The sequence below is a fragment of the Micropterus dolomieu genome, linkage group LG17 (assembly GCF_021292245.1).
Source record: "Micropterus dolomieu isolate WLL.071019.BEF.003 ecotype Adirondacks linkage group LG17, ASM2129224v1, whole genome shotgun sequence".
In the NCBI taxonomy this organism is placed as follows: Eukaryota; Metazoa; Chordata; class Actinopteri; order Centrarchiformes; family Centrarchidae; genus Micropterus; species Micropterus dolomieu.
Window position 1 is genome coordinate 18,525,795 of NC_060166.1, and position 26,217 is coordinate 18,552,011.

A 26,217-nucleotide genomic window follows, 5' to 3' on the forward strand; every position below is an offset into this window, starting at 1 on the left:
ACAACTGAGACAGACGGCGTGGAAGAGAGAGAGAGAAAGAGAGAAAGAGGAGAAGGGGGGAGAAGGAAAGAGGGAGACAGGAGTGCAGATCAATAAAGCGGCACCTTCAGTGGCAATTAAATATCAGTAAATACATCTGTTTTGAATAACCTCACTCCATCCTCTTTCCCTGTATCCTTTTTTCCCCCCTTCCCTGTCTCCTCAATCCCCAGTTTATCCCTCTGGCTATGGCTGTATGAATTATGAGGCAGAAATGAGGTATGATTGTTTAAGCCTATACTGTGGTCTGTGTGTTTGCCTATGAGTGGGCTGAAGACCAAGAGCGAGCAAGAGGCGCAGCGCAACACTAGCTGCCACAGCATCTGTCTGGGCGAGGTTGTGAAGGTATTCCCTAGTGATACACAGAGGTTATAAAAAGACACACACTAACGCAGTTCTCATGAGCGGACAAACACAAACAGATGAGCAAAGAGCACACTCGTAGAAAAAAACACACACATGCAAACACAAAAACATATATTCATTCCTGATGTATGCCTGTACACTCGGGTGAAGCATAAATAAAACATCAGCGATCCTTCCTGGAGCACTGCAGCGTCTATTCTTGTGTGTGTGTGTGTGTACGTGGGTTTTACATTTTGAGCTGGTGTATACAGTATATCTACCTGTGTATGTGTATATATATATTTGTGTTACCAGGGCTAATGAGGTCTTTAGTAGAAGTGGTCTTAGCCAGTCTGGCGAGGGTGGTCCAGCAATCCTGCCACATTAAGTCAAGTCTCTCAGTGGGAGGGAAAGGACAGGTGGCAGGTGTGAGGAAAAAGGGATGAAGAAAAGAGGAAAGGAAGCACAAGTGGCAAGAGGGTGTGAGAAGAGGAGAAAATGGCTGTAGAGTGTAGTGATGTGACGAATAGAAGAAAAGAGGAGACAACATAAGTGACTGATATTTGACTTACAGAAAGTAACTTGAGTGAAAGTGAAACCACTCTCAAGAAGAGGGTCGTTAATATTACAGAGAATGACATTAAGGTGATGAACTGTGGCCAAATGAATGTACTTAATTTTAATGAATATCCGAGTCACTTCGTCTTAATGATGAAACAAATGAGTTGAATCCAGGTAAAGACCATTATCCTTTATTGATTTCTCTTTGAAAGTTTGTACCTGTCTTTAATCCAAATGTGCACATAAAGTGAAACAGATGAGTTAGAATTTTTTTTTATGCATTAATACAATTGAGATGTGGGATGTGAACAGGGATCCGCAACTCCCTGTTTAGTCTCTTTGCATTTGTTGTATAGAGTGTATCAATAGATGTGTCATTAGTCTGTAAAATAAAACATTTTGTTCCAATAAGTAGTATAGTAAGTAGTGTTCCATAGTAAGTGCAGAGCAGATGATATATATATTTTATATTTTCCAAAGCATACAAGATTGATATAGCACCTTCCAGGCAGCTGCTGGTTTCAGTTCATGTTGGCACAGTATGAAAATCATCTTGCAGAGAAACTTGCCTCAGATGGGTAATCCATCACAGTGAACATTTAATCAGCTTTATTTATTTGTCAGTTACTTTAACCTCATTATGAGTACGCAGTCAGTGAAAGGATTTTTTTCTCTCTGTAGTTTTCTGGCTCACTTTGACATCTATATTAAGGAGTTAAGCTGTTTTAATATAGTACATTACTAAATGTTAAAGTTTTCTTCACTTGTTTTTGCTTTACTTGTTGTTTGTCTTTCTGATTTAATTTACCATTAACATTTCTGTAGATTACGCACATAATGCAGTCAACAGCATCTGTGTGATAGGAGTCCAATAAAGAATGGCTTTTCACAATTTACTGGATCCCTGTAAAGGAATTTCATTCAGTCAATTCAGTGTTAGAGAAGATATATTACATGAAAGACATTCTGTTTTCTGTCAATGTGCACATACATGTTTGCCATCTTTTCCTACAGATGTACACAATGGGCTCAATAGCTGCAGAAAGTGAATTTCATTAGTCTTAGTCTTAATGTTACCAACCATATGTCACAGGTCTACAGTATTCAAATGTGTATGTAACCCACATTTTAGCAGAGTAGTGGTACTATTTGCTCCAGTCCAGTCACACTTTATGGTCAAATATCCGATGTTCAAGCTACTACATGCCCTGTAGTCCACCCTCACAGATGTTGTGTTGCCTGATTAAACCTAGTCTTAAAACAGTCTGTGTACAGACTGTGCTTGACTGACATCTCCCCTCACTCTCCTGTTAGGGCGGGACACTTTACCCCTGTAGCGTAGGCCTTCTTTACAACAGACATTTTAACAATGGCTCTGTTGTAATCAAGTATGCCAGTAAACCGGCATGAACAATACCAGGACCCTGAAACTGAAGCTGCTAAATGGAATTCAGCCGTCATCCATTGTATTATTTACACCTGTGCTTTTCCTATTGTGACATGTCCGTGAAAAGGGACTTTTGTTATTATTTCAAAGAGTTTGGTGAATTCCCGTCTAGAGGTCTGATTAGCCAGAGTTATTGAAAACACCTGTGTGGGTGTGCAGGTCCAGCAACACTTTTAAAAACCTAAAACTAAAATTAGTGTAGGAATGTAAATTTTTTATTCATCCCTCCTTAAAAACTTATCAGTTTTGGAATCCACTGAAACAAACAGATGGCAGCCTCTTTCAAATTTAGAAACATCCCACAGAGTTTTATATTCATAATAATATATTTTTGCTGGAGTGTCACTTTAAGTTATATTTTTGCCCCAAATATTGCAGTCTTAATATTTCCTATGATAGGTTCAAGCCTGTATACCAGTTGATTTTCACAGTGAAAGGTGCTGAAATAAAAGGAAACCAACTGCTGCCTGGAAGGTACAAAATCAATCAAAAAGGAATGGTATGCTTGGCAGTAATGTAAAGTACTGGTGATTTGTAGTTAATGGACCAAAGCATGCAAAAACCATCATTATGATTGTTTCAAGCTCAGTTTTATCCCCGGAATTGAATACCAGCTTTGCTCTTCCCCTGTCTTCGCTCTTTCTTTCTCATTTTCCCTTTTTCTGACTCTTATAAATCGAGGGAACTGTAAAATGGCCTTCCTCTGGGAGCAGCTTGTAATGTCTGTCTGTAAGACTGAAACAGGCAAAAGTTTCACCTCCGGCTCTGCTCCCCAGTGACTGCTTATATCAGAGCTACTGGGCCTCAATTACTTTTTCCTGTATCTCTGTTCTCCATCACCAGCAGGGAGATGAAGCACTTGGTTCTATATTTCTCTGTCTGGGTCCGGGGACGATAACTCGAGTCCCTTTTGGGTCCACTCACTCCCATCCTAAAAGATAAGACATGTCGCTTTTGTGTTTGTGTGTTGGTGCATGGATGAGAGAGCTGCTCCCTGCAACAACTGGTGGCTCAGTAAACTAATTTGATGATTTAAGTATCCGTGTCTCTCTGTTTGTGCACTCTTTGTTCAACGTTCTCAAAGATAATCTCAAGTCTTTTGTTCCATCCGTCACCACTGTCTCTAAAATGATTTTCACCTCCTTTACTGTGCCAGTCTGTTTTGTTTGCTTTTGCCTTTTGTTTGAGATTTTCTTTTGCTTGCTTGTTTTTTTTTACTGAAGATTATTGTGTTTTCAAATCTCATTGTGATTCATTAACATTTTGTTTCTCAGTTCAGAGACGTCTTTTTTTTTGTTTCGACACTTGAATGAGCATTTTATCAGGAAGATCAGTTGTTTGAATCCTCCCCAACAAAAACTCCATTATAAACATTTCTGAAAAACTCTAAATAAAAAAAATTATTTTTACTTTTGCAGCTCATTTTGCTGAATTACATCCATATTGGACAAATCTGTACCTCTAATCATAATCACCGTCTTTGCCCAACCTTAAAGGTGGAGTAAGCAATTCTGGAGAAATCCAACAACATGAAAAATACCTTGACATAGAGCAAGCAATGACACAGCTAATATTGTAACTAATATTTGCTAGTTGTGGGTTAGAATACTGTTATTACAATTGCTGCTGCAAAGCTCACATGCAGAGAGGACAAGACGGTCCAGGGCCAGCACACCAGCACCAGAGAGCGATACTTACAACTCACCTGCTATTATAGCTAACATCACAATATTTTATTTGTTTCCCATTTACAGGCCGAGTACAAACACAGATGTTTTAATTGTCTAATACAAACAGTTACTTTACTATAATATAGTTGCCATAACCAGCATCGTTCACTTACCTGCCTCATACTATTCCATAGTTACACGCAGATATTGTTGTTGAAAGTGATGAAATTAATAATTTTAAGGCGAGACACGGCAGGCAAAAACATTGTTTTTTTATGCACTGGTCAATTTTGAGATTTTGGGCTACTTTGCTTCCTTAACATGTCTTCTTTCAGACTAGGAGGGGGAAAAAAATATTTTACTACAGTTTGTCTGTGTGCGCCGTTGGAAAGCTATCTCTCTCCTGCACAATGCTGTTAGATCCAAATATGGTTTGTACCAGCAACCAATCGTGAAATTACAGAGGCGGATTTAAGCTAAGTGGGAAATCTGATTGGCAAGTGTCGATTTCTGACAATGTGATTGGTTTAGATGCGTCACGTGATCCTTCCTGGTTTAGCTTTCCGTGGGTGGCTCTGTCTGTTTCTCTGTGTTTTGTGTATATAAGTATGTCTGTTCAGACATGCTGTTACTCAGGTTTGAGATGTCATATAGTGGTGTTGTTAAGGATTTGATTTGATATTGGGTCTGTAAATATTGATTTTCAATGAAAATATGCAGAATTGTACAATACTTATCTTTACAGGCCGTTTTCTCAAAATGAGTTTGTCCTCATACTCACACACTTCAGTAGCACTTACACCAAACTTTCCAGTTGTCTTCCTGACTATATTCCTTAGGTTTTACAGAGGGGTTTCTTCATATATCATTCATAGCCTGAATTATAGAATATTTTATCCCCGAAAATAGGTCGAAGTTTTTTTTTTATGCTGGTTGACAGTATTTTTTGATTTATGAAACAATAAAAAGAGATACCCAAAATCCCTTCTGTAAAAAAATTTGAGTAAAATGCGTCAGTGAAATAAAACTATAATTTTGAACCTGACTTAATCCAGTGATCAGATTTTTGTCTTGAAATAGATGCAGATTAGCGGATATTTCATTAGATACTGCCTCATTTGCATATTTAAACATAATATTTCAAACCTGTAATGGGGAAAAAATATTGTCTTAATGTAAGCAATCAACTAGGAAAGTTTCATGTGGATATCTATTAGTTAAATTTTTCACCTGCAGTGTCTCACCTTAAAAACGCTGACATTGGATGTTAATAAATGTTAAACATAGCCCAGCGTTCGGCAGTATCTTCTAATATTTATTTTTCCTGCGGGGACAATAAAGTCTAACAAATATTCTAGTCTGGTTTCTGCTGCCAAACACATTAGGTTCACGTGTGCAGCTTGTGAATTAAAGTAAGGCTGTGCAGCACCACATTTTGAATTAGTAATGAGATTACATACACAACAGGATACTGTATATTCATGCATACACACACACACACACACACACACACACACACACACACACACACACACACACATTCAAGCACCTGTTAGATTCTCCTGCAGGAATAAATGTACACCTCAGAGGTATTGGCAGTGATTACAAAGAGTCATTGTACTGACAAAGAGGAGGGGAGAGATGTAGAGACAGGGAGGTACAGAAAATAATAAAGAGAGAAAGACAGAGTAGAGAAGGGAGGGTTGCAAGAGAGTAGATGGGAAAGTGAAAAGAAAGAGCAAACACCTTGCCTTTCTGTGCAGCCAGTGGAGTAATGGAGACGAAACAAAAAGAGGCCGGCTTGTGTACGCAAAGAGAAGCAAGAAATGCAACACTAAAGACAAAGAGATCATAAATGTAAGGGAAGAGAAGAGAGAAGTGTCACATCAGGAACCTTTATAGAAAGAAGACAAGGAAAAGAAACACTGCTGCACTTCAGCATTTGTATACTGGATAAAATATTGAACATTAGACAGCTACTTCCGAAGCTGTGACGCATGTTGCTCAGGTGAAGTGGTGATGTGGGAGGTGTAGGGAAAGAGAGACATGAAGGGGGTCGCTGTTATACAACGGTGTGTTATGCTTAGTTTTGTACTTTCAGACATGCCATCGATCCGAAGTATTCATGTTCTCTGTTTTCATGATGACTATGTACCTGCAATCTGAAAGGCGCCCCAGAAGCAAAAACATATAAAAACAATGGAATCAGCAAGTTCATTCTGCTTTGTTCATCATGGGTTTCACTTTTAGTCTCTGCCTGAATCATAAGCCAGGCTTTGATTTGCTTTAGAAAGAAAGACAGAAAGAAAAGAAAACTGAGTGACATGGAATGTACCTTAGCCTAACGATCCATCTGAACTCACAAATGCATTAGCTCAGGGCTTGTTTAAACAATCAAATGAACACCACCAGAGAACGTAATTATACCCACTCCTGTCTTCCCTCCTCTTCTTTTTCTCCCTCTCTTGCTCTTTCTCGCTCTCTGTCTCTTTCAAAGCTTTAATTATTTATGATTTAATCACAGGGAGCGCTAGCAGACGCCACAGCTGCAGCCTGTCACACACACACCAGTACATGCACAAGTGAGAAAATGACTAACGACACTGTGACAGTTTGTTTTAAATTGTTCCTATTTTCCAGTGGTGATATCTTCATAGTACAAACTCAAAAAACAATTAATGTGGTTGAAAAGCAGCATTCCATCTCGGTGTCACACACGCATTTTGTTAACTAATTTAATCTTTTGCTATATTGATATTTTTCCATTCTCATATCCAAGCAATATCATACCTTGTGTACACACCTCTCTTTGAACACACTGTCAATTTCAGGCTAAATGCTTTGTAATAGATCCCCCCAGTGAGAATAAAAACTCTCTCACTCCGTGAACAGACAATTAAGAGCAATTCTTAAGGGATTACAATTGCCCAAAGGGTGTATTTTAACTTTCTAATTCTCTGTCCAGAAGTGTGTAACCAAGAAACAGTCTCTCTGAAGCTGTAAGGAAGGCAGGAAGTTGGCGAGACTGAATCATTTAATGCACAAAACATCAGAGGCTGAAGTGAAAGTAGAAATTGAAATTGCCTTTCAGGCAATCACTATTCTGTGACACTGAGTGTAGAACTTCCTTTTCAACCCAGTCTCTCACACCAGTTTAAATATAGGACACACAGCACATCTGCCTTTTTCTTCAGCACATTTTACTCACAGGGTACAGTTCAATTTACATTCATTTTAGATAATACTAGATGTTAACATGTTAAATATTGCTTAAAATGTTTCGGACTTTCTTGACATTGAATGAAGTTATAGGAGGGGAGGAGGAGGCTGGGATGGAAGAAGGGAAGAAGGTTCAAAGAGGAGAGGTTGTGTCAAAGACAGACAAGAATGGGCAGAATAAGAAAGAAAGAGGGAAGACGGAGGAGGAGGTGGTGTTAAATTGTTATTGTTTAGATGTCATGTTATCACACGATCTTTTCTTCCTCTGCATCTGACTCTGTTATTTGATGAGGAAAGTGGGACTAAATTACAGTGCTGTTAAATGTTTAAAGCTGCCCAGTGGGGTGGGAGCTCATAGAAGCAGGGTGAACATATCATATTTGAAAGACCACAACAAAGACATTACAGCATGGGCCTTTTTCGAGTCCTACAGGTAGATATGGTTTACATGATACACCGGAAGAAACACTGAACCTTTCACATTAAATTTTCAGCTGGTAATTGGGAGTTTTGTCTGAATGACAAACTTACCTTTCCTAATAAGACACTACTGATAATCTTCTTCTGAGAAGAGATATCTCTACATGTACTCCTGCTTCGTGTGTGCATTTACGTGGGATATGTGGCATACGTGTGTGTGTGTGTGAGTATATTTAGACATGTCGACATGCCTCCACAGGCAGTCCTCTTCTGCGTTACCATGGAAATGACAGAGGCAAATTGTTTGCACAAGAAAAGAGGGGTAAGTGATGCAGAGCCTTGATGCCTTTAAGTGTGTGTGTGTGTGTGTGTGTGTGTGTGTGTGTGTGTTTTTTTATTAACTTCATTCATACGTTTGGTTATGTGTAACACCTCAAGGAGGCTCTAGTGGGATAGTGTGTGTGCTTGTTTTGGTTATTGAAGCTGAACAATATTAGTGGCACAGTGCCATCGGCCTCCATGCGTGTTTGACCAGGAAATGAAATCTTTCATGCTTTTAAGGCATCGCCACGCCGTTTGATCTCCCCCATTGTCCCCATTGCCATTTTCTACCTGCCAGTCTTTCTCCCCTTTTTGTCTTCCTCATCGTCTCTTCTTCTATTTCTGTTTCCTGTTTTCTTACTGCGTCTCATTCTGCCCTTCAGTGCATCTGTCCACCCCTCACTAGGCGTTCATGGTGAGATGCAGCTGTTTTGGGAGGAGGCAAAAAAGACAGATGATGAGATTTTGCCAAGGTTCATTTAACTGCATTTGGGGGGGGGGGGGGCTGTGCTCCTCAAAAGCAGTTAAATGAACCTAAAAATGATAGAAAGTTTAGATTCCTAAACTTCTTAAGACAACCGTGCAGCTGTCATTTTGAAGAGTTTGCTGTAAAGAGTTGGTGGAAAATAATAAAAATAAATTAGTTAAGTTTAACATTACCACCACTTTGGTCCAGACTGAAATATTTCAACACCTATTGGATGATTGACAAATCTGGTTTCCATGGTACCTAGATGATGAATCCTAGGAGCTTTGTTGATCTCCTTTTGCTTTAGCGCCACTATGAGGTTGACATTTGGAGTTTTGATTAAATATCTCCAATTTTATTGAATGGTTTGCCATGAAAATTGGTCTGCACATTCATATCCCCCTCAGGAATTACTTTGCACCATCATCAGGTGCTAAGTTGCACTTTATGCTAATTATCAAATTATAGCCTGCTAATAGTCTGAACTAAAATGATGAACCTGATAAACATTATACCTGTTTAACATCAGCAAGTTTGCATTGACATTATTGTTAGTTACATTGCTAGATTTTAGCGAAAAGCATCACTGTGCCAAAGTACAGCCAGGCAGAGCTGATTGCTCTTAGTCTCGTTGTGATCTAAAAACTATATGAATCAAAGGCTCAATATTTATAGAGACTAAGACAGTGATGTTTGACTGGTGCATCACAAGCTGACTTCTCCTGTTGTCCTTTTCCATCACAGATTTGACTCCAGCCTCATCCCAGTTTCTCAGACACAAACGCTGTTTTTTTTAAAGTAAGTGGATTAAGTGATGGCATAACTGTAGGAAAGGTAAACTCCTGTGTTACTTGGAAAGCACTTGACAAAATGCGGGCATCGGTTTTAAGCGAAATTACAGCGTAATTATTTTGTCAGATTCTTAATAGTCTCCTAACCTCGGGGTACAGTGTTCACTGTTCCGTAATGATACATGCTGACGCTGATCAAAGTGAAAGTAAAACTGCAGCCCACAGTAAATTGTGGGGACAAGATCAGCACAATCCTCATACAAAGGGTATGGAGGCGTGAAAATACGCCAGCAGTAGACACAAACTAGTGGTTAAAGTGGGTAAAGCAAATCTTCTAAAACAAGGTGAAAAATGCAACTCTACATCTCTTTCTTCTCATCTCTCTGCCTTTCTGTTTGTATTGTTAGTCTTTCTATTGGTTTTCATGTATGCTAGCAGTGCTGAAGGTTAGTCTAGCTATACATGCTTTTACCTGCCGACAATGAAAAGAGATACTGAAAAAGATATTGTAAGCGCGAGGGAGAGGAAGGTCAGGACGCAAAGATTCAATATTGAACTGTATGCTTTGCTTGGGGATAGCCATAAGGAGTGTGAAAGTGTTGTGTCTTTGTCTACATATTGTGTGTGTGTGTGTGTGTGAGAGAGAGAGAGAGAGTGTTTTTGTAGAAGATGTGTCATTGCCACGGGGAATGTAGAGAGGAAGCTATTGTGTAGCTATTATTCACTTCACCTCATTCTCTTAGCATTTTTTTTCACTTCATCTGTATGTTTTTCTGTGTCTATCAGTGTGAGTGGCAGTGAGTGGGTGCATGAGAGTGCAAGAGAGGGATGAAGGAGGGGAGGAGCAAAGAGAGAGAAGAGCGACGTCAGGGCTGTTCATGGTAGCTGAGTGATATTCCTGGACAATAAAAAAAAAAAATCTGCACAAAGTTTGGATAGAGTACCTCTACACACACAAACTCACACTCATAGACACAGATTAGATTTATTTGATTATCACACAACGAGATGAGGGAGGAATGTGATGGTATGCTCCGTAGGTAATAGAGGATGTTCTGCTTCAGCTTAATCCAGTAAAAACAAACTGTTCTCACATTTTATGAATAACTCTTCACTTTTAATGCAAAAAGCAGAGAAACCTGTTCAAAGTACATATACACTCTCACTTTTACACAGAACTAACTGGTATGTTACACCTAGAGAGAATTAAGTCTCAAATTATAAATTGAAGCAACTTTTTTAAAATACGGTTACCATTTATTGCTTTTCTGTTTGTGTTCAATTTTGCCAAATTGAACACAAATACAAGTAGCGCTGGGCGGGTGGATGGGCAATTAGATGGGCATACCCCTCCTTTTTTCTTTTTCCTTGTTCTTCCTTCTCTCATGTTTTATTTTACATCATGTTTGTGAAATAATGTAAAAATAAATGAGGCAATTACTTTTTATGAATGTCAAGATTTTTGCACAGATGCTTCCCAAAAAAATATTTGAAACTAAATAATTGAAGCTGTCGTCCCTGGAAATTTGGTGAAAATGTGCTCTTGTATAACTTGATCAGTTTGGTATTAAAACCTGACGCAAGTGCCAACTTTAAAGCCCCGGAAAACTTGGCTTAACTATTTCTTTATAACATTAAATACAAATAAGCAACAATCAAAATTAGATAAAGTTAGTTAGATATTTATTAACACTCAAAAACTCATCAGGACTGTGCGGGTGTGGTTTGATCAGATTTGATTGGCAGTAACCAAACAACATACCAACTGTAATGAGTTTCTTATTCAAATTTTGCTAAATTCTGGTTGGTGCACAGAAATAACTTTTTTCAAAACCTTTTTTAAACAGAGTCTTAACCGCTTAAAACCAGCGAGAACATAACAGACAAAACACATATACAGAAATCTTCTTGTATTGTATCACCTACTCCTAACAGAGATAAAAATCAGCACCAAAATCACAGTAATGACTCGAGAGTAAATATTTCAGCTATTAAACTATCTAAAGTTGTGATGTATTTACTTGTATCTTGTCCCAGTGTCTCTCTGTTTGCCGTCTGAGAGTCCTCCCTTCACAACCTTCTGTTCACGGCTACTAGTGTGTGCCTGATCTGCCTGATATTTTAACTATTTTTCTCCCATCTGCCAGTGTACTGTTTTCCTGCACCTTGTACCAGCGACTCAAACTGCTGTTATGCTGTTAGTACTCACTGGAAGACCAACAGCTAAACGGTGTGATAATACCAAGTTAAAATATCTGTAAAAAAAAAAATCCTTTTTTTTTTTACTGTCAGCAACATAATGATACCAGTGGAGAGCGAGGAGGGAAAATGGGGGTGGAGTTAGAGTTTCATTTCTCAGTAACCTTAGAAACGGCCACTAGGGATGTCAAATTGCTGTCACCTTGGGAACAGAATAGATTGGAGAGAGTGAGATAGGAGAAATTTTTGGAAAGAGTGGTGGAATGATGGATGCCATTTTGACAGGTTATATTTAGCATAATAAGGTGTAAGGTGTGTGTGTGTGTGTGTGTGTGTGTGTGTGTGTGCTGGTGTGTGTTTTTGTGAACGTCTGCCAAACAAAGAGAAATCAAGGCATAGGGAGGAATTAATCAGCACCCTCTTCCTTTCAGTGCAGCGTTCTGATGGATACAGTTATTATGTAAATGATTGTTCTTGCATTTGCTCTGCAGATCCTAATTTTGCCTTCTGTGTGGCTGCCTCCTTTGCACAGAGATCTAAAAGTGAGTGGGGGTTATGTGGGTGTAAAAGATTAGTAGCAGCTCCTCTATGAGTGGAGTGAACTACACTGACCTCTGAGTCACAGTAACCCTCAGATCAGAGCAGCGAGCGCTATGCTGAGTTTTCACTGCAGGTTGAAACCAGTTGTGGAGATTTTCTACATAAATTCAACCCACTCTTTAGACTCTGGTTGAAACTTTTTGATCCTGTCATTCCAATAATCCCTTTTGAATTCTTATATTCTGTCTTAAATCCATCCAAACTATCTTTGGAGTTTGAAAGGGTGTCCCAAAACAGCCTGCAGAGCAGATTTAGGAAGACTCCCTACTGACCCAATACAAAGTCATTCGGAGTCCCTTGTCTCAAACTGAGTCTGAATCATCCCGTCATACAGCCTTTCAACAGAAACAGAAAAAAGCAGAAGCGCTTCATCTTCACACAACTGGTGAAAAACAGAAGCTATATCTGCTTTTCCACCTAAGCCAAAAAATTAAAAGATACTCACACCTGTAATGGAGCATTCAAACCAAAAACCCTGCTTCAACAAACTCAAAGAGGGGCATTGTTGGCGGCATGTTGTTTCAGGTATGTGTGAGATGATGCTCGCTGCTTATCAAAACACTGCACAGAAACAGTTTATATCAAAACAAGGTGAGATTTTACTGCTGTGGACAGTTATCATGGCAACAAGCGTTTTTACAAAGTAATGTAGTAGTAAGGTGCAATTGCATGTATGATTGGTCAATGGAGCGTCTTGCGTGATGATGACGATGCATTGCGTTGCGGCAAAAGTTGAGCCATGTCATTTTTTTGCAAGACAAACCTGAGATTTTTTACTTGCAGGTGTGCCAATGCTGAGGGCTCATTAAAACAAATAAAGGGGCTGGGCTGTTTTCTGTCTGAACACGGCCTAACAAACATACAATAAACTATATACGAACTTTAGCAAAGAAGTATAGATAAGCAGGATAAGTGTAATTAAAGAGGACCAGGAAAAGGCACTGCTTTATTAACAATTTCAATGTAATTTTAGCTATTTTCAATGTAATCATTGTATTGTTTGTGTGTGTTAAATTTAGTTTTTAGTTTGTCATCTAACTCCTTTTGTTACCACCTTTTCAGGCAAGTAAAACACATCAATTGAACTATTAAATAATGTGTTATTAGCATAAATGCATGTGAATCCCTTGAACATGCATTTACAATTATACATGAAGCTCATTTTCTTTTCTACAAATATTGCTTGTTAATTGTTAAAATGGAAGCTGGAAACATTATATCCAGCAATAATCTCAAATATTTTTAAAAAATACATAAAATACAAACAGCCCTGCACTTTTTAATTTAAAATTCTGAAGGGAAGAATTTCTTTTTTACTTTGCAGCTTGATACGAGCCTTGAAAACTTGAAGAGCTTTTAAACTGTTGGATGCAAGTTTCAGTGAGAAATATTTTACTGTCCTCGTCAAACCTTGAAGTCAGTTGTGAAACATTTGGACAAAGAGTGGCGAGAATGCAGCCCACAAGTGTGTGCTGTAACCTTCTCAGTGTCTCACAGGTTAACAGGAACAGATTGGGAAAAAAGTGAGTGATGCATACAGACAAAAACAAAAAGAAATTTGGAAGAAATGTGTGTACGTGTCCTCTAGTGTCTGTGAAGCACATAAAATACCAGTTTGAATATTTGCATGAATTTTATTTTTTTTTTCCTGGGATGAATGTTCTTGTATCATTTTCACAAATGAGAACAGCAGACCTCATTTTTCATTCCTCTTTTCTTATCCCTTGATCCTCTCTTTCCTTTTCCTTCATCTCTCTCAGGTCAGGTCAGGTTAGATTCCAAGAAAGCTCCAAAATAATCATCGTAATTTATTTGGGCGAGCTTAGAGTCGAGGCCTGGCAGAAATTCTGAGTGGTCTGAAATATTTTGTGCGCTGATCGTGGTGGGTTTATTTCAACTTGCATCACTTTGATGTTGCCCTAAATCTAATCTTTATGAATATTGTCTGCAACAAGGTAAACAAAATCCTCCCCAGTTTTTCCAGGCATTCATTTTATTTCATTTCTTATTTTTCACCTCACTGTACACCTCCAACACAAACTGATATAAATTGCAAGCTCTAATCTGTAATGCACATTTCATGATAGAAAAGGAGCAGATGGTATTTAATCACTTTTAGTTTTGAGAGGTTAGCTTCTTTTTTTTCCACCTGAAATATCTGACCGTGAAAAAAAAATCCAAAAAACACAGTTGGTTTCAAGGTTTCAAGTTAGTGAAATAAATGTTAACTTGTGTGGCAAACGTCAGCAGAATTAGGTTACACAAGGCCAGGGAACATAGCATAAATGTTAATTATGTATTTGGCATTTCACTAATGTGAGGTGGGGGGGGGGGGGCAAGACTGCATAAAATGTGCTTAAACACGCATTAGTGCTTGCATAGAAACACAATGGCAAACATACACACACACAAGGAGCATCAAAGGCCAGTGTGTGTGTGTGTGTGTGTGTGTGTGTGTGTGAGTGACCAGCAAGTGACAGCTTGATCAGAAAGTTTTATGTCTCCTTTGACCATTGATCTGACAGGAAACAGACACACAGCTTCTGTATCCTGGCAACAACTCTATTTCCACGGCACTCAGAGATGGACAGGATGCAAGGATGTGTGTGTGTCTGTGTCTATATGCGTGTATGTGAATAATGGATTGTGAATATACTTATCCTTTCATCTGTTGGACCCAGCAGTCTGTCCAGCTTTATAAACTTGTGCTGCGTGACCGAACGTTCAAACCCACAGAATTTTATTTTCAATTCTCGCCAAGCTTTTGTGCTGAATTTTGGAAAATTCGGTTTCAAATATCAATATCAACTTTATTTATATAGCACATTTAAAACAACCAAGGTTGACCAAGGTGCTTTACAAAGTAAAAGTACAGCAATAAAACAGTAATTACAAAGTAAAAGTACCGCAATAAAACATTATAATACAATATTTCCTAGACTATATGATATATAATGATGATAAAATCCCCTAGGATAAGAACTTTCTTAACTTGAAGGAAAAGCCAATGCAAAGAGATGTCTTTTTAACAGTGATTTAAAGCATTCGAGAGTTGGGGCGGTTCTGATATGGAGTGGCAAGTTGTTCCACAACTTATAACATACAAGACATCTAAAATATTTAATTTTGATGTAAGGCCTTTTTCAAGTAATTTTAACACGTCATAGTAGGAAAAGCACAGGTGTAAACAATAAAATGTTAGCTGCTTCAGTGTTAAGGTTTTGCTGTTGTGCACGCTGGTTCACTGTCATACTGTCTGAATCAAAATATCCACCCTCTTGAGTTGCAGACTGGGCCCTGGTGAACCTCGGGCATATGCACATGCTCACCATCGTTGTATCAAGTTTGGGGGGCACAACACTACGGAAGTCCGTAAAAAGAGAGGCCTTGCCTTTCATGACTTTAATAATATTTCTACAATTTTATATGGTTAAATATATGAGGCAAGTGAAGTCTCATCATACTTTTATGTTTCATATGTTTAGTCCAGTTTTTCTTGAATAAAAAAAAACTCCACATGAGCCCTCTTGCAAACTTGTTGAATTGTGAATGTGTTAAGTGTGATGGACACCGGACATTTGTATTCATCCACTGTTATGACATGAATAGAGCCATCGCCAGTGTTGTTAGTAACACCTGTGCTTTTCCGATTATGACAATTCAGAAGTATCTCCTTTCAAAAGCTGCATGTAAGCCGTAAACAACATCATATTTCAGTGCAGTGATGGTGTCATATAGTGTGGACTTTATTTTTTTAATTAAGTAAATTGAAGGGGGAAGTCAAGAGTTCACCTTTAAAGCTATGTATCGTATATGTGTATGTGTATGTATCGGACTTAATTCTTGTAAACATTTGTGTCATTTCTTTATCTCACATTTCTTTTTTTAAAGGTTGTTTAACTCTGAACTCATCACAACCTGTCTTTACCAAATAATTACTGAAATGCATCCATTCAGTCCAGTTTGCAGCATCAGCGGTTTGAATTTAAAGAGCTGCTGCTGTCAGCCAAAAAGGGCCAAGTGTTGTGTGTTCTGCTTGGTTAGATTCAGTCTTCAAATGTATTCAGTTTAACTGGTTCAACTGAGCTTTCATTAACCCACATTTACATGGAGAACATTATTCTGATGCTGTGCCAGACTAGGTTTGAAACATGAATCTAATGACATCTTCAGAGGTGTTATTATTGCAAGGGGAAGTGACGATGTGACAAACTGCATTATGGCGAGAGAAAATCTGATTCCCATGGCAGATGTAAATTTAATCCTGCAGCATCAGATGTAGACACAATCTGGAAAGGAGGTGCATGTGAATGCCTGGTGTAAAGAGGCCTTTTATATTTGTTTGCGTAGGTACTTGTGAGCATATATGTGTGCAAGTATGTTAGAATATATGTGAGAGAGAAAATCTGACTTTGGCTTGTCATATATGAGCGATGTCATCTTGTGTGGGTGTAACAAAGAGAACATACCTCTGTATGTGTGTGTGTGTCTTAATCCTGCCCGTCAAAATGATTTTACAGCTCGCGCTCATCTCTTCCAGTCTTTCTAAACAGAGGAAGAGAAGATTAGTCACACCTCCTCCACTCTTGCTCTCAGTCTCTCCCTTTATCCTCTCTTCCACAAGTGTGTGTGTGTGTGTGTGTGTGTGTGTGTGTGGGCTCAGCGATTTTACGTAAAGCTCCATAGAAAAGGCAAGAGTCAAGCAGAGAGTCCTTGGCAGCAGAATACAATTGCTGCTCAATGGACCATTTTCTGCAGAGCTGACCCTGCCATATTGAGTTTTCTGTAGAGGAGTACACAAACACACACACACACACAGTCTTTAGACGATGAAGCAGTGAGACAATCAAAAAACGTGAAAGTGAAGCAATAGGCACACACACACAGGCGCTCAAACACATACAAAAAGAACTGCTCAAATACATTGGTATATTATAAATGCAACAGTATGCATGCACATGGACATTACACATTTAGAAACACACACAAACACATATATCTAGGTACACACCCACACACACACACACACATACGCAGATGACCGAAATCTGTGGTTTTTCAGTATTATGTGCCCACGTTTGGCTTGATAATGATAATTACCACCTAATCACATATTCACACGCAGAGCATAATTACCTACACAGCTGTTTATACAGAGAGTGTGTGTGTGTGTGTGTGAGAGAGAGTGTGTTTATACAGTGTGCAGGCATGCAAGCGTGTCTTGAGGTCAAAGGGAAGCGGGAGGCGTTACCCCCAATGTGGAAGTGTGTGTGATGACATGTTGACCTTGTCATCAGTACTGCTCTGTCACCTTTGACCTTGCAATAAAACCTTTAGCTTTTTTTTGGGGGGGGGGGGGTGTCATGTTGTTTATGTGACATGTTAACTATGGGTCCTGACTTAAAATAAGTGTCCCTGACTTATCTTCTGTCATAGCTTGTCTTATGTTTTAAAGAGTCTATCTTAACTCATGTTGTGTGCCAGAATACATTTTTAAAATGAATCAGTTACATTAAGTCTTTTTCTTATGTAGGTTATTTTTATGAAATAAAAAGATGTTTGTCTATGTATCTGCCTATTGCAGATAAAACTAAAATGTTTGTCCAATTTACATTGGTAAAATCTCCACAAGAGACTGAGATCCAAAACTTGCGTCACACCAAAGAGATGCTGCAACATAATGACAGAAAACAGCAGATTTTTGCATGTTGTTTAATTGTTAACAATTCTTTAATAATAAGTATTTTTTCTCTTTCTCTCTCTCCCATTTATGTCCCTCCCCCACTTGTTGATGCTGTTGAATGTTCCTCTTTAAGGTAAGAGAATATTGCAGATACTCACTGTATCACAACACTGAAGGTCATTTATGTAAGAGATAGAGAGAGACATGCTTTTGTTCTCACCTGTGGAACATACAACATTAGATACACAGGAATTTGGACAATAAAATTGGATAAAGAAGCAAAAGATTGGAGATAAACAGGAAGATTGATAGAGCGACAGGGGGAGGATGGATCAATAAACAGGCTGATGAACAGGAAGATTGATCGAGGGTCTGACAGAAGGGTAGTCAGATCAACAGATGGGCAGATTAATAGATCTCAGATTAATAGATTATCACACAGACAGAAATAGACAGATAAACTGAGAGATAGACCCAAAAAAAAGAGGTGGACAGAAGGACAGCCATATCTACAAGTCCGCTAACAGACATTTTGGCTGTGGCGGCTTTGCTCTGTTGCCATGGCAGCACTGTCACATACCAGCTGGACTGGAGGAGAGATGCCCCCAACACACACACACACACACACACACACGTGAGTATAACAGCGATTCCTGCTGTACGACTTATATGCCATAAGTAAGATGTGGCTCAGTGAGAAACTACAACATGAGCAAAGTCAATTTTGCTTAGAAATTTTAAATTTGACTCATATACGTCACACAGCACCCGCTGAGATAAGGTCTTAGGATATACATCATCACAGTATTTTTATATCAACAAACATCATCAAGTTTTACACTAGAAATATCAGCACCACCTCCCGGTACAAACTGACTCAGTTGAGTTAGCAGTAAAGTTAAAGCTGTCATGCTTCATATTCAAAGTTACATATATGTTTGTTTTTTTATCCATGTTTAAAGTGACAGACAGCTGGCAAGATTAAAGCGCAGTGAGTATATCACTGGTGCGACCATGGTGAGCTGATGTTTGCTAAGCTGCATCAGCAAAATACATTAGTTTATGTGGCTGTCTTAGCCTGACCTCCTGAACAAAAGTAATTCTACTTTTACATCACTATCAAATGTTTCTGAAGCTTCTTTTACCTTTCAAAAGCTGTACTGATGTCCACTTGCATTGTGCAAACAATGGTGCCCAGTGGATAAATCAAGGGGCCTGGGAGATCAGAGCTCTGGCTCGGTCTGTTTGAAAACCTTGAAATCTCAGTAGCTGCAGAAGTAAGCAGAGGAGTAACCATGACTGATCAGCAACTCTTGCCAGATATTACTGATTGCACTTTAATATGATTTATTATGAAGTGCTACTTAAGTTAAAAAATACAATTACATTTGGCGTAGAGACAGTACGGAGTAGTTGTAGCTGCAGTAAACACGTGGTAGTATTTCTCAGTAAATGCTAGGCATAGTACTTTACAGTTGTAAGCTTCTATCATTCTAATGTTGTAATTGGCTGCTTCATGTTCTCTTCTTAGACATCCTTGTCTCTTTCAACAAAATGTTAGTGTCACAGGGTTAACACAAGGTTCACATCTTTCCTACATTAACATAATTGTAATTCTCTTCCACTAGATATTAGTGCAAGAGGTCAGTTCAGGATGTTCAGACTTACAGAAAATGTCCCACTGCAGGTCATCTCACCTCTACTGGTGCACATTCTTCTCTCACTACCTACAGCCATTATTCTTTAGTCATTTATCTCGCAATCATTTATCTCACCGACCGCTTTTACTGTCCTTCTATCTTGTGTTTCGCTTTATGACACAATTTATACCTGGAAGAACAGTAGTTGGTGTATACATGGAAGAAGAACACGTAAGATTTGGCACACAAGCTGAAGTGCACGCCGAAGTGGGCAGAAAACAAAAACGCCAGCAAAGAATGGTTTACAGGCTTACTAAAGTGGCACACAATGATATTGCTGAGAATCTTGCCTTGCTAGGGCAAGTAGCTCAACAGAGAAAAGAGTAACAGAAATATGAGTTTGGACCAGGAGACATATGGAATGTTGATGAAACTGGGGTGACCACAAGTGGTGGCCAGATTCAAACAAGTAGGGACACTGACCTGTGCCACCATAGATATTCCCTGAGCTGAGTGGTGTGTGTGTGTGTGTGTGTTATGTGTGACACTATATGCTTGTATATTTTAAAAAATTAAAAATCGGACAGCGGGCAGGACCCCTGCCCTAAACTTTTCCAGCCCAGTTTGATCCACCTGAACCTGCCATACATTCTAATCCCATGTTTCCGTCAGTCCATGTCCCTCCCTCATCTGTCTTTATAATTTACATCGACCCCTACCCCACACAATCTTTCTTTGCTTTTATTTTTCTCTCCCATTGTCCGCCAACTATCAATCACGTCATCCCCATCTATTTTCACCTCGTCTCTTGTTTCATGTCTCCTAATCTCTCCACCTGCTTCTCATCTGTCTTTCTCTTGCTCTTCCCATTCCCTTTTCCTTTCAGTCTTTCTTCCTCTGTCGTCTCTTCCTGTTGCTGCATCTGCACTATTGACTTCAATCAGTCTTATTGATGCATTGATTACAGTTGAGGTTAAGATTCAGGTAGGGTTAGGATTTGAGTGTCATACTGTTCCATCCTTCCTTTCTAGTATGTGTATATATTTCCATCAGGAGTTGTTGTTTTCATGTACATGTGTGCCTTTGTGTGTGTGTGTGTGTGTGTGTGTGTGTAATGAGCATAGTAGCATATTGTAATTACTTATCCTCACATGTATTTACAGACTTTGCAAAAGACCCCTGTGAATCTTGCACAGAGGCACACAAAATACACACTTCTGACACAAATGTGTGAAATTGGCTGTGCAGTCACTCTTCAAACCTCACTGTGCCTGCAGACAATATATGCAGTTCAAGCACTGGGTTAACACACACACCATAGATGGGGACTCGAGTTAGAGACTTGGACTCGAGTGCGACTTAAGTCCCTAACACAGTGACTTCAGACTCGACTTGAGACTCGTCCTCAAAAGACTTCAGACTTGACTTGGATTCGAGGTATGGGACTTGTGAACAATGTTTATTTTTAGGAAACGTCTGATGAGCTTGCTGTTATTCCCCTCCCTGCGTTACCTATAACCTGCCCACGTAACACGTAGCATCTGCTGCGCACAGCCGCATGTGAGAGAGGACAACAAACACCGGCAGCTGCTGTGCCATTCATTATAAACTTTGGCTTTAAAATTTCCTACAACAAGGCTCAAACAAAGACGCGCTGAACGCAAATAGGTTAGTAACCTGAGGTAAGTTAACATGTTTAGCTCAGCATTGGACATCTAACGTTAGCTTGCTTCTTGCTTCAGCTACGACCTACAGGAGGTTTACTCCGACTGTCGTTAGTTATGAAAAGATGAATGAGCGTTTGTTTACTTGCCAAACTTGTGGTGGTCGATTAACGTAATTATTTACTCCCGCTGGCTGCCATCACCTTAATTATTGAAAAGAGGTTACAGATTTATTGTTGATCATGTAACCTTACAGTTTTATTTAGTTATAACATTACACTGGTTTGAGAGTGGGGATGTGTTGACTTACAGTAGTTTAAGCTAACTGCATTGCACATTACATGGTTGTGCTCTGTAAGTTAAAAACAGGTTACAGCTTTATTGTTGACCATGGAACTTTACAGTTTTATTTAGTTAACTTTACACTGGGTTTGAGAGTCAACAGGGTTTGTTGAGTTACAGTAGTTTATAAGCTGTAATTAATTGTAGACGCATTGTACATTAGGCTACATGGTTGTGCTCTGTAAGTTAAAAACAGGTTGCAGGTTTATTGTTGATTATGCAACGTCACAGTTTTATTTAGTTAACGTTACACTGGGTTTAAGAGTCTGGGGAGTGTTTTGACTTACAGTATTTAATTAATTTAATAAGCCGTCAATTATTGCATTGCACATTACATGGTTGTGCTCTGTAAATGAAAAGCAGGTTACAGTTACAGAATTCCCTATAGCTGTGCAGTTTTCTAAGCAACCTGGATTGAACGCAGCAGGTGATACAGCATTCGTAATAACCACGAGAGACTTGAGACTTGACTTGGACTCTTGCTCAGAGATTTGAGACTTGACTTGGACTCTAGCTCACAGACTTGAGACTTGACTTGGACTCTAGCTCACAGACTTGAGACTTGACTTGGACTCTAGCTCAAAGACTTGAGACTTGACTTGGACTCTAGCTCAAAGACTTGTGAGCATCTCTGACACACACATACACACACACACCAAACTGGTGTTAACAGAGGTAAGAAACACGGCTATGATAGCAGGGTTCGAATGGTCGACCTTGAGTCTGTGTGAGTATGTTTGTGGTGGAGAATTAATGGCCTGACTATAATCTCTGTATTTGACTGTACCCACTCAGAAAAAACACACCACACACACACACTATCACTACACGCACAAAGGGAGCGTTAGGACTTGTAAAATGTGGTCAAAATATAACGCACTTCCGCTCGCAGCAGATATGCTCAGTATCAAATTGTTATTGCTAAAGCAGCTTTTAAAAATAGATGATGATATGTTTATTTTCTGTTTGTGCCTTCTTTGTCACCTCTTGTCAAAAACATAAAAATGCAATTTCAGCAGCCTAATAGTTTGTACAAAAAAAGAAGCATCTTTCCAGCATTCACATGGTCAAATGCGCTTGGAAATGTATGTGTCACATGTGTGCAGGTGTTTCATGTTATAAAATGTGCGTTTCTGCTGATGTCTGCAGCACGCTGATCGACTGTGACAGGCACAAGGAATAATTTATGTATGCCTTCTCTGAATGAAACTTGTATTTAACACAATGTCACTGCTACACACACATACACGCAAACACACAAACACACACACGTATACAGGAGTTAGTTATTTTGAAATTCAAAGTAGACTTCTGCAAGTCCCTGATAAGGCAGCCTTGGGCAAGATACAACAAATATTAATATTGGTTTTTATTATTTCCCTGGGTTTGCGTCTGCGTATGTGTGTGTGTGTGTGTGTGTGTGTGTGTGTGTGTGTGTGTGTGTGTGTGTGTGTGTGTGTGTGAAGTAGCTGCCATCCATCACTAAATTCCCTATCAGTCACTTCTTGTCCAATCAGCTAAGTGGACCTCACCAGGGGCTTTGTGCCATAGTGTGTGTGTGTGTGTGTGTCAGTGTTTGAAATGGTAGACTGCTCCATTTAATTCATTTTCATTTAATATATTTAGCTTTTTCCATTTAGTCAGCAGAGCGCATTTAAATGTCAGATTTTCAGTTTGTCAAGTGTCTCCCGTTTCCTTCTCAAATTGAACCTGAACAAATTGAACATGTGACAGGCTTAACAAAGCAGATGCATTTCTTCCTGGTGATGATCAAATCAGTTTAACAAACGCACAGTTTTGCCGCCTGGCTCAGCTAGAGTCTTCACATGAACTGTTTCTTCACTTTGCTGTTTCATTGTCACACCATATATAATCTAACATCGTTTGAGATGTGTGTGTGTGTTTTATCAGTAATTTATGTTCTGCCACAGCAGGTTTCCGTCCAGTCTGCGTTGTCTGTGGCAGGAATCCTTTAGTCAGAATTATGGCCTCAGGCAGTAACTACACACTGTTGTGCTGTCGTGTGGGTGTGTGTGTGTGCGTGTGTGTGTGTGTGTGTGTGTGTGTGTGTGTGTGCGTGTGTGTGTGTGTGTGTGTGTGTGTGACCTCTGGGGCGAGTATTGATTGAGTGTTTGGTGCCCCATTGTCAGCACACAGTTAGCCTCATTTGAAATAGGTCTTGCTGCGCCCTCCTGTTTCTCTTCCTCTTCACATTTTTACATCTTCCTCCATCACCTCCACCTTTCATGACCTCATCCTGCTCTCCTCCTCTTCTTCACCACTTCATGAAAGGTTATACATGGGCAGCAGAAGATTGGCAAAACGTTGTTGTCAGTAGTAATGGGAGTTGGCATCTACACTTAATGTGGAAAACATAATGGACTGTGAAGGACAATGCTTTCATGAAACAAAATACTGTTTTGTGTAATTACTGGCAGCAGCTCATCTTTTCACCTCAAACAGCAGCTGGTGAATAATGAATTTAACATTGTCCCTCACAGGCTTGTGTAGGATTTCCACAAAAAATATCATAATTACATGAAGGATGAATACATCCTTCTGTCTCAGGCATGCAGCCTCTTTGCTGTTTGAATAGTCTCAGTAAAAAATTTTATTTTTGTAAATTCTGATATTTAAAGGGTAAAAATGTATGAGGATATGTGAGAATATAAAAAAAAGCATATAAAATAGTACCAATCTAAGACTATAAATGCATGAAAATTATGAAAAGGAGAGTTGTCAGTGTTCAGCTAAGATAACATTTACAAGTATACAATCACTATTGATGGCTATTTCAACGTTGGACTTCACCCAGGCCCTGTGAGGTCTAACTCTGTAAATGTAATGTCAGAGCCTCACCATGTTGAAATGAAAAAGATTTTGAAATCATGTGCATTTCACTGGGAGCCAAAGAGGCCAGTCATGGGTGATGTGGGACCTGCAAGAGTGTTTGTCAAAAGCCTGGCAGCAGCATCCGGCGGCAACTGCAGCCAGGTCATTGTTGACTGACTGAGGCAGGAGAACAAGCCAGTACCAAAGACCTGACATGATGAGATAAAAGTATGAAGAAAAGAAAAAACCTGGACAGGTTGCCAGTCCATTGCAGGGTGAAAAAACACAGACAGACATAACACATTCTAACCTACAGTCAGCTCAGAGTTTCCAGTTCACCTGGTCTGCTTGTGTTTCACTGTGGCAGGGAGCCAAAACCACAGAATATTCAAAGTGCAAACCACTGAGCCACCCTACTGCTTTGTTCATAATAACTTGCTTGAAATAATTACACCCACCCATATGAGTGTGAGAACTATTTAGAGTGGAAGCAATGCTGGGTAAACAGGACTTTGTTAAGGACACAAAAGCACTGAATACACCCCCCTACTTAAGAATTCAACGGTATAAGTCAATATATGTTTTTGTTTGAATAATCTGTCTTCTCATATGTCACAGGCATTGTTTAATTATCCAAAGACCAGAGTGGCAACAAATTAGCTCACTTCAATTAATAGAACCATCTTGCCAGCTTGTAATTAATGTTTCTGGGTTTGTTCCATATTATGTTCATGCTATCGGGGTTATAATTATTTTTCTGAATCTTTGCCAACCAAAACAGTGCAAGGTGTATTTCATAACCTAACCTAGGGTATACGTGAGTTGTACCAGTGCCAGGAGCGCTGTATAATGAGACACTGTGGTTCTGTGCATTTGTGGATTTAGTTCTTTTTAAACATTTTGTCAATTTCTATTAGAACTGCAAAAGGAAAATTACATACTGTTTTTACGGTCGGGTGTTGAGAGGTATAAGATATGCCATGTATATGCTATTATGACCCTGCCTCAAGGGAAGCAACATAGAGGAGGAAAACATCACTGTTATTTGCAAGACATAGTTTATTGCAATTAAAGTCAACAAAAAGTCAACAAAGAAACATAAAGTGGTGGCTGTGGAAAAGACAGTAGGTGACTTGAAGCATAAATTGATAAAATTATTAATATTACTAGTTTCTCTATTGTATTGTATAAGAATATCACACACGCCTGACTGTTCACAAGAATTTTATATGATGTTTTTAGCGTGGGTGGCTTCACAGTTAGCACAGTCAAATTACAGCAAAAAGGTCCTGAGTTTCGTAGGCCTTTCTTTGTGGAGTTTTCATGTTCTCCCAATTTCCTTTGAATGCTTGTATTCAAAGACATGCAAACCAGGTGAATTTCAAACAGAATTGTAAATATAAGCACCTGTATAAACTTAGAAGATGCTATGTCAATGTCTGTAAGTTTCTCTGTCATAGTTATCCAAAGAAGTTTGAGTCAAGGCCCTCTAGGCTTGGTTGAAGTTACTCGAAGACGTTTCAACACATGTGAACAAAGAGATCACATCATGGGACACCATGGTTTTATCTTGGTCCAGTTTCAATCCTCGGACTTTGTTCACAAAGACTATGGAGTTTTGGTGAGGGGTGTTGCCGACAAAGTGGCTAGGACAGTAGATAAATGTTTGGCACTCATTGGCCACTTTATTAGGTACACCTTGCTTGTACCGGTTTGGACCCTCTTTTGCCTTCAGAAGTGGCTTAATTCTTTGTGGCATGCTTTCAACAAGGTGTTGGAAACATTCCTCAAAGACTTTGTAGCCCATCTGCTTCATGGTTCGACGTGTTGTGCATTCAGAGACGGTATTCTGAATATGTTTTGTAACAAGTGGTTATTTGAGTTCTCTAATCTCAAACCAGTCAGCCCATTCTCCTCTGACCTCTGACATCCACAAGGCATCCGTCCACCCAACTGCAATTCACTGGATAATTTT

General features: G+C 39.2%; 1 protein-coding gene across 4 annotated transcripts in view; it reads left to right on the forward strand.

Moving 5' to 3' along the window:
• LOC123985743 (cGMP-dependent 3',5'-cyclic phosphodiesterase) overlaps positions 1–26,217 on the forward strand; it is a 177,474-nt gene that overhangs the window by 96,978 nt on the left and 54,279 nt on the right. The window contains exon 1 of one of the 4 annotated variants that reach the window (XM_046073583.1): positions 17,798–17,897. The exons of the other annotated variants lie outside the window; for them this stretch is intronic. Within the exon in view, the coding sequence (XP_045929539.1) occupies positions 17,883–17,897 (15 nt within the window). The 5' untranslated portion in view covers positions 17,798–17,882. Of the gene's footprint in view, positions 1–17,797; positions 17,898–26,217 lie in introns of those variants that run through there. 4 annotated transcript variants of the gene reach the window in all.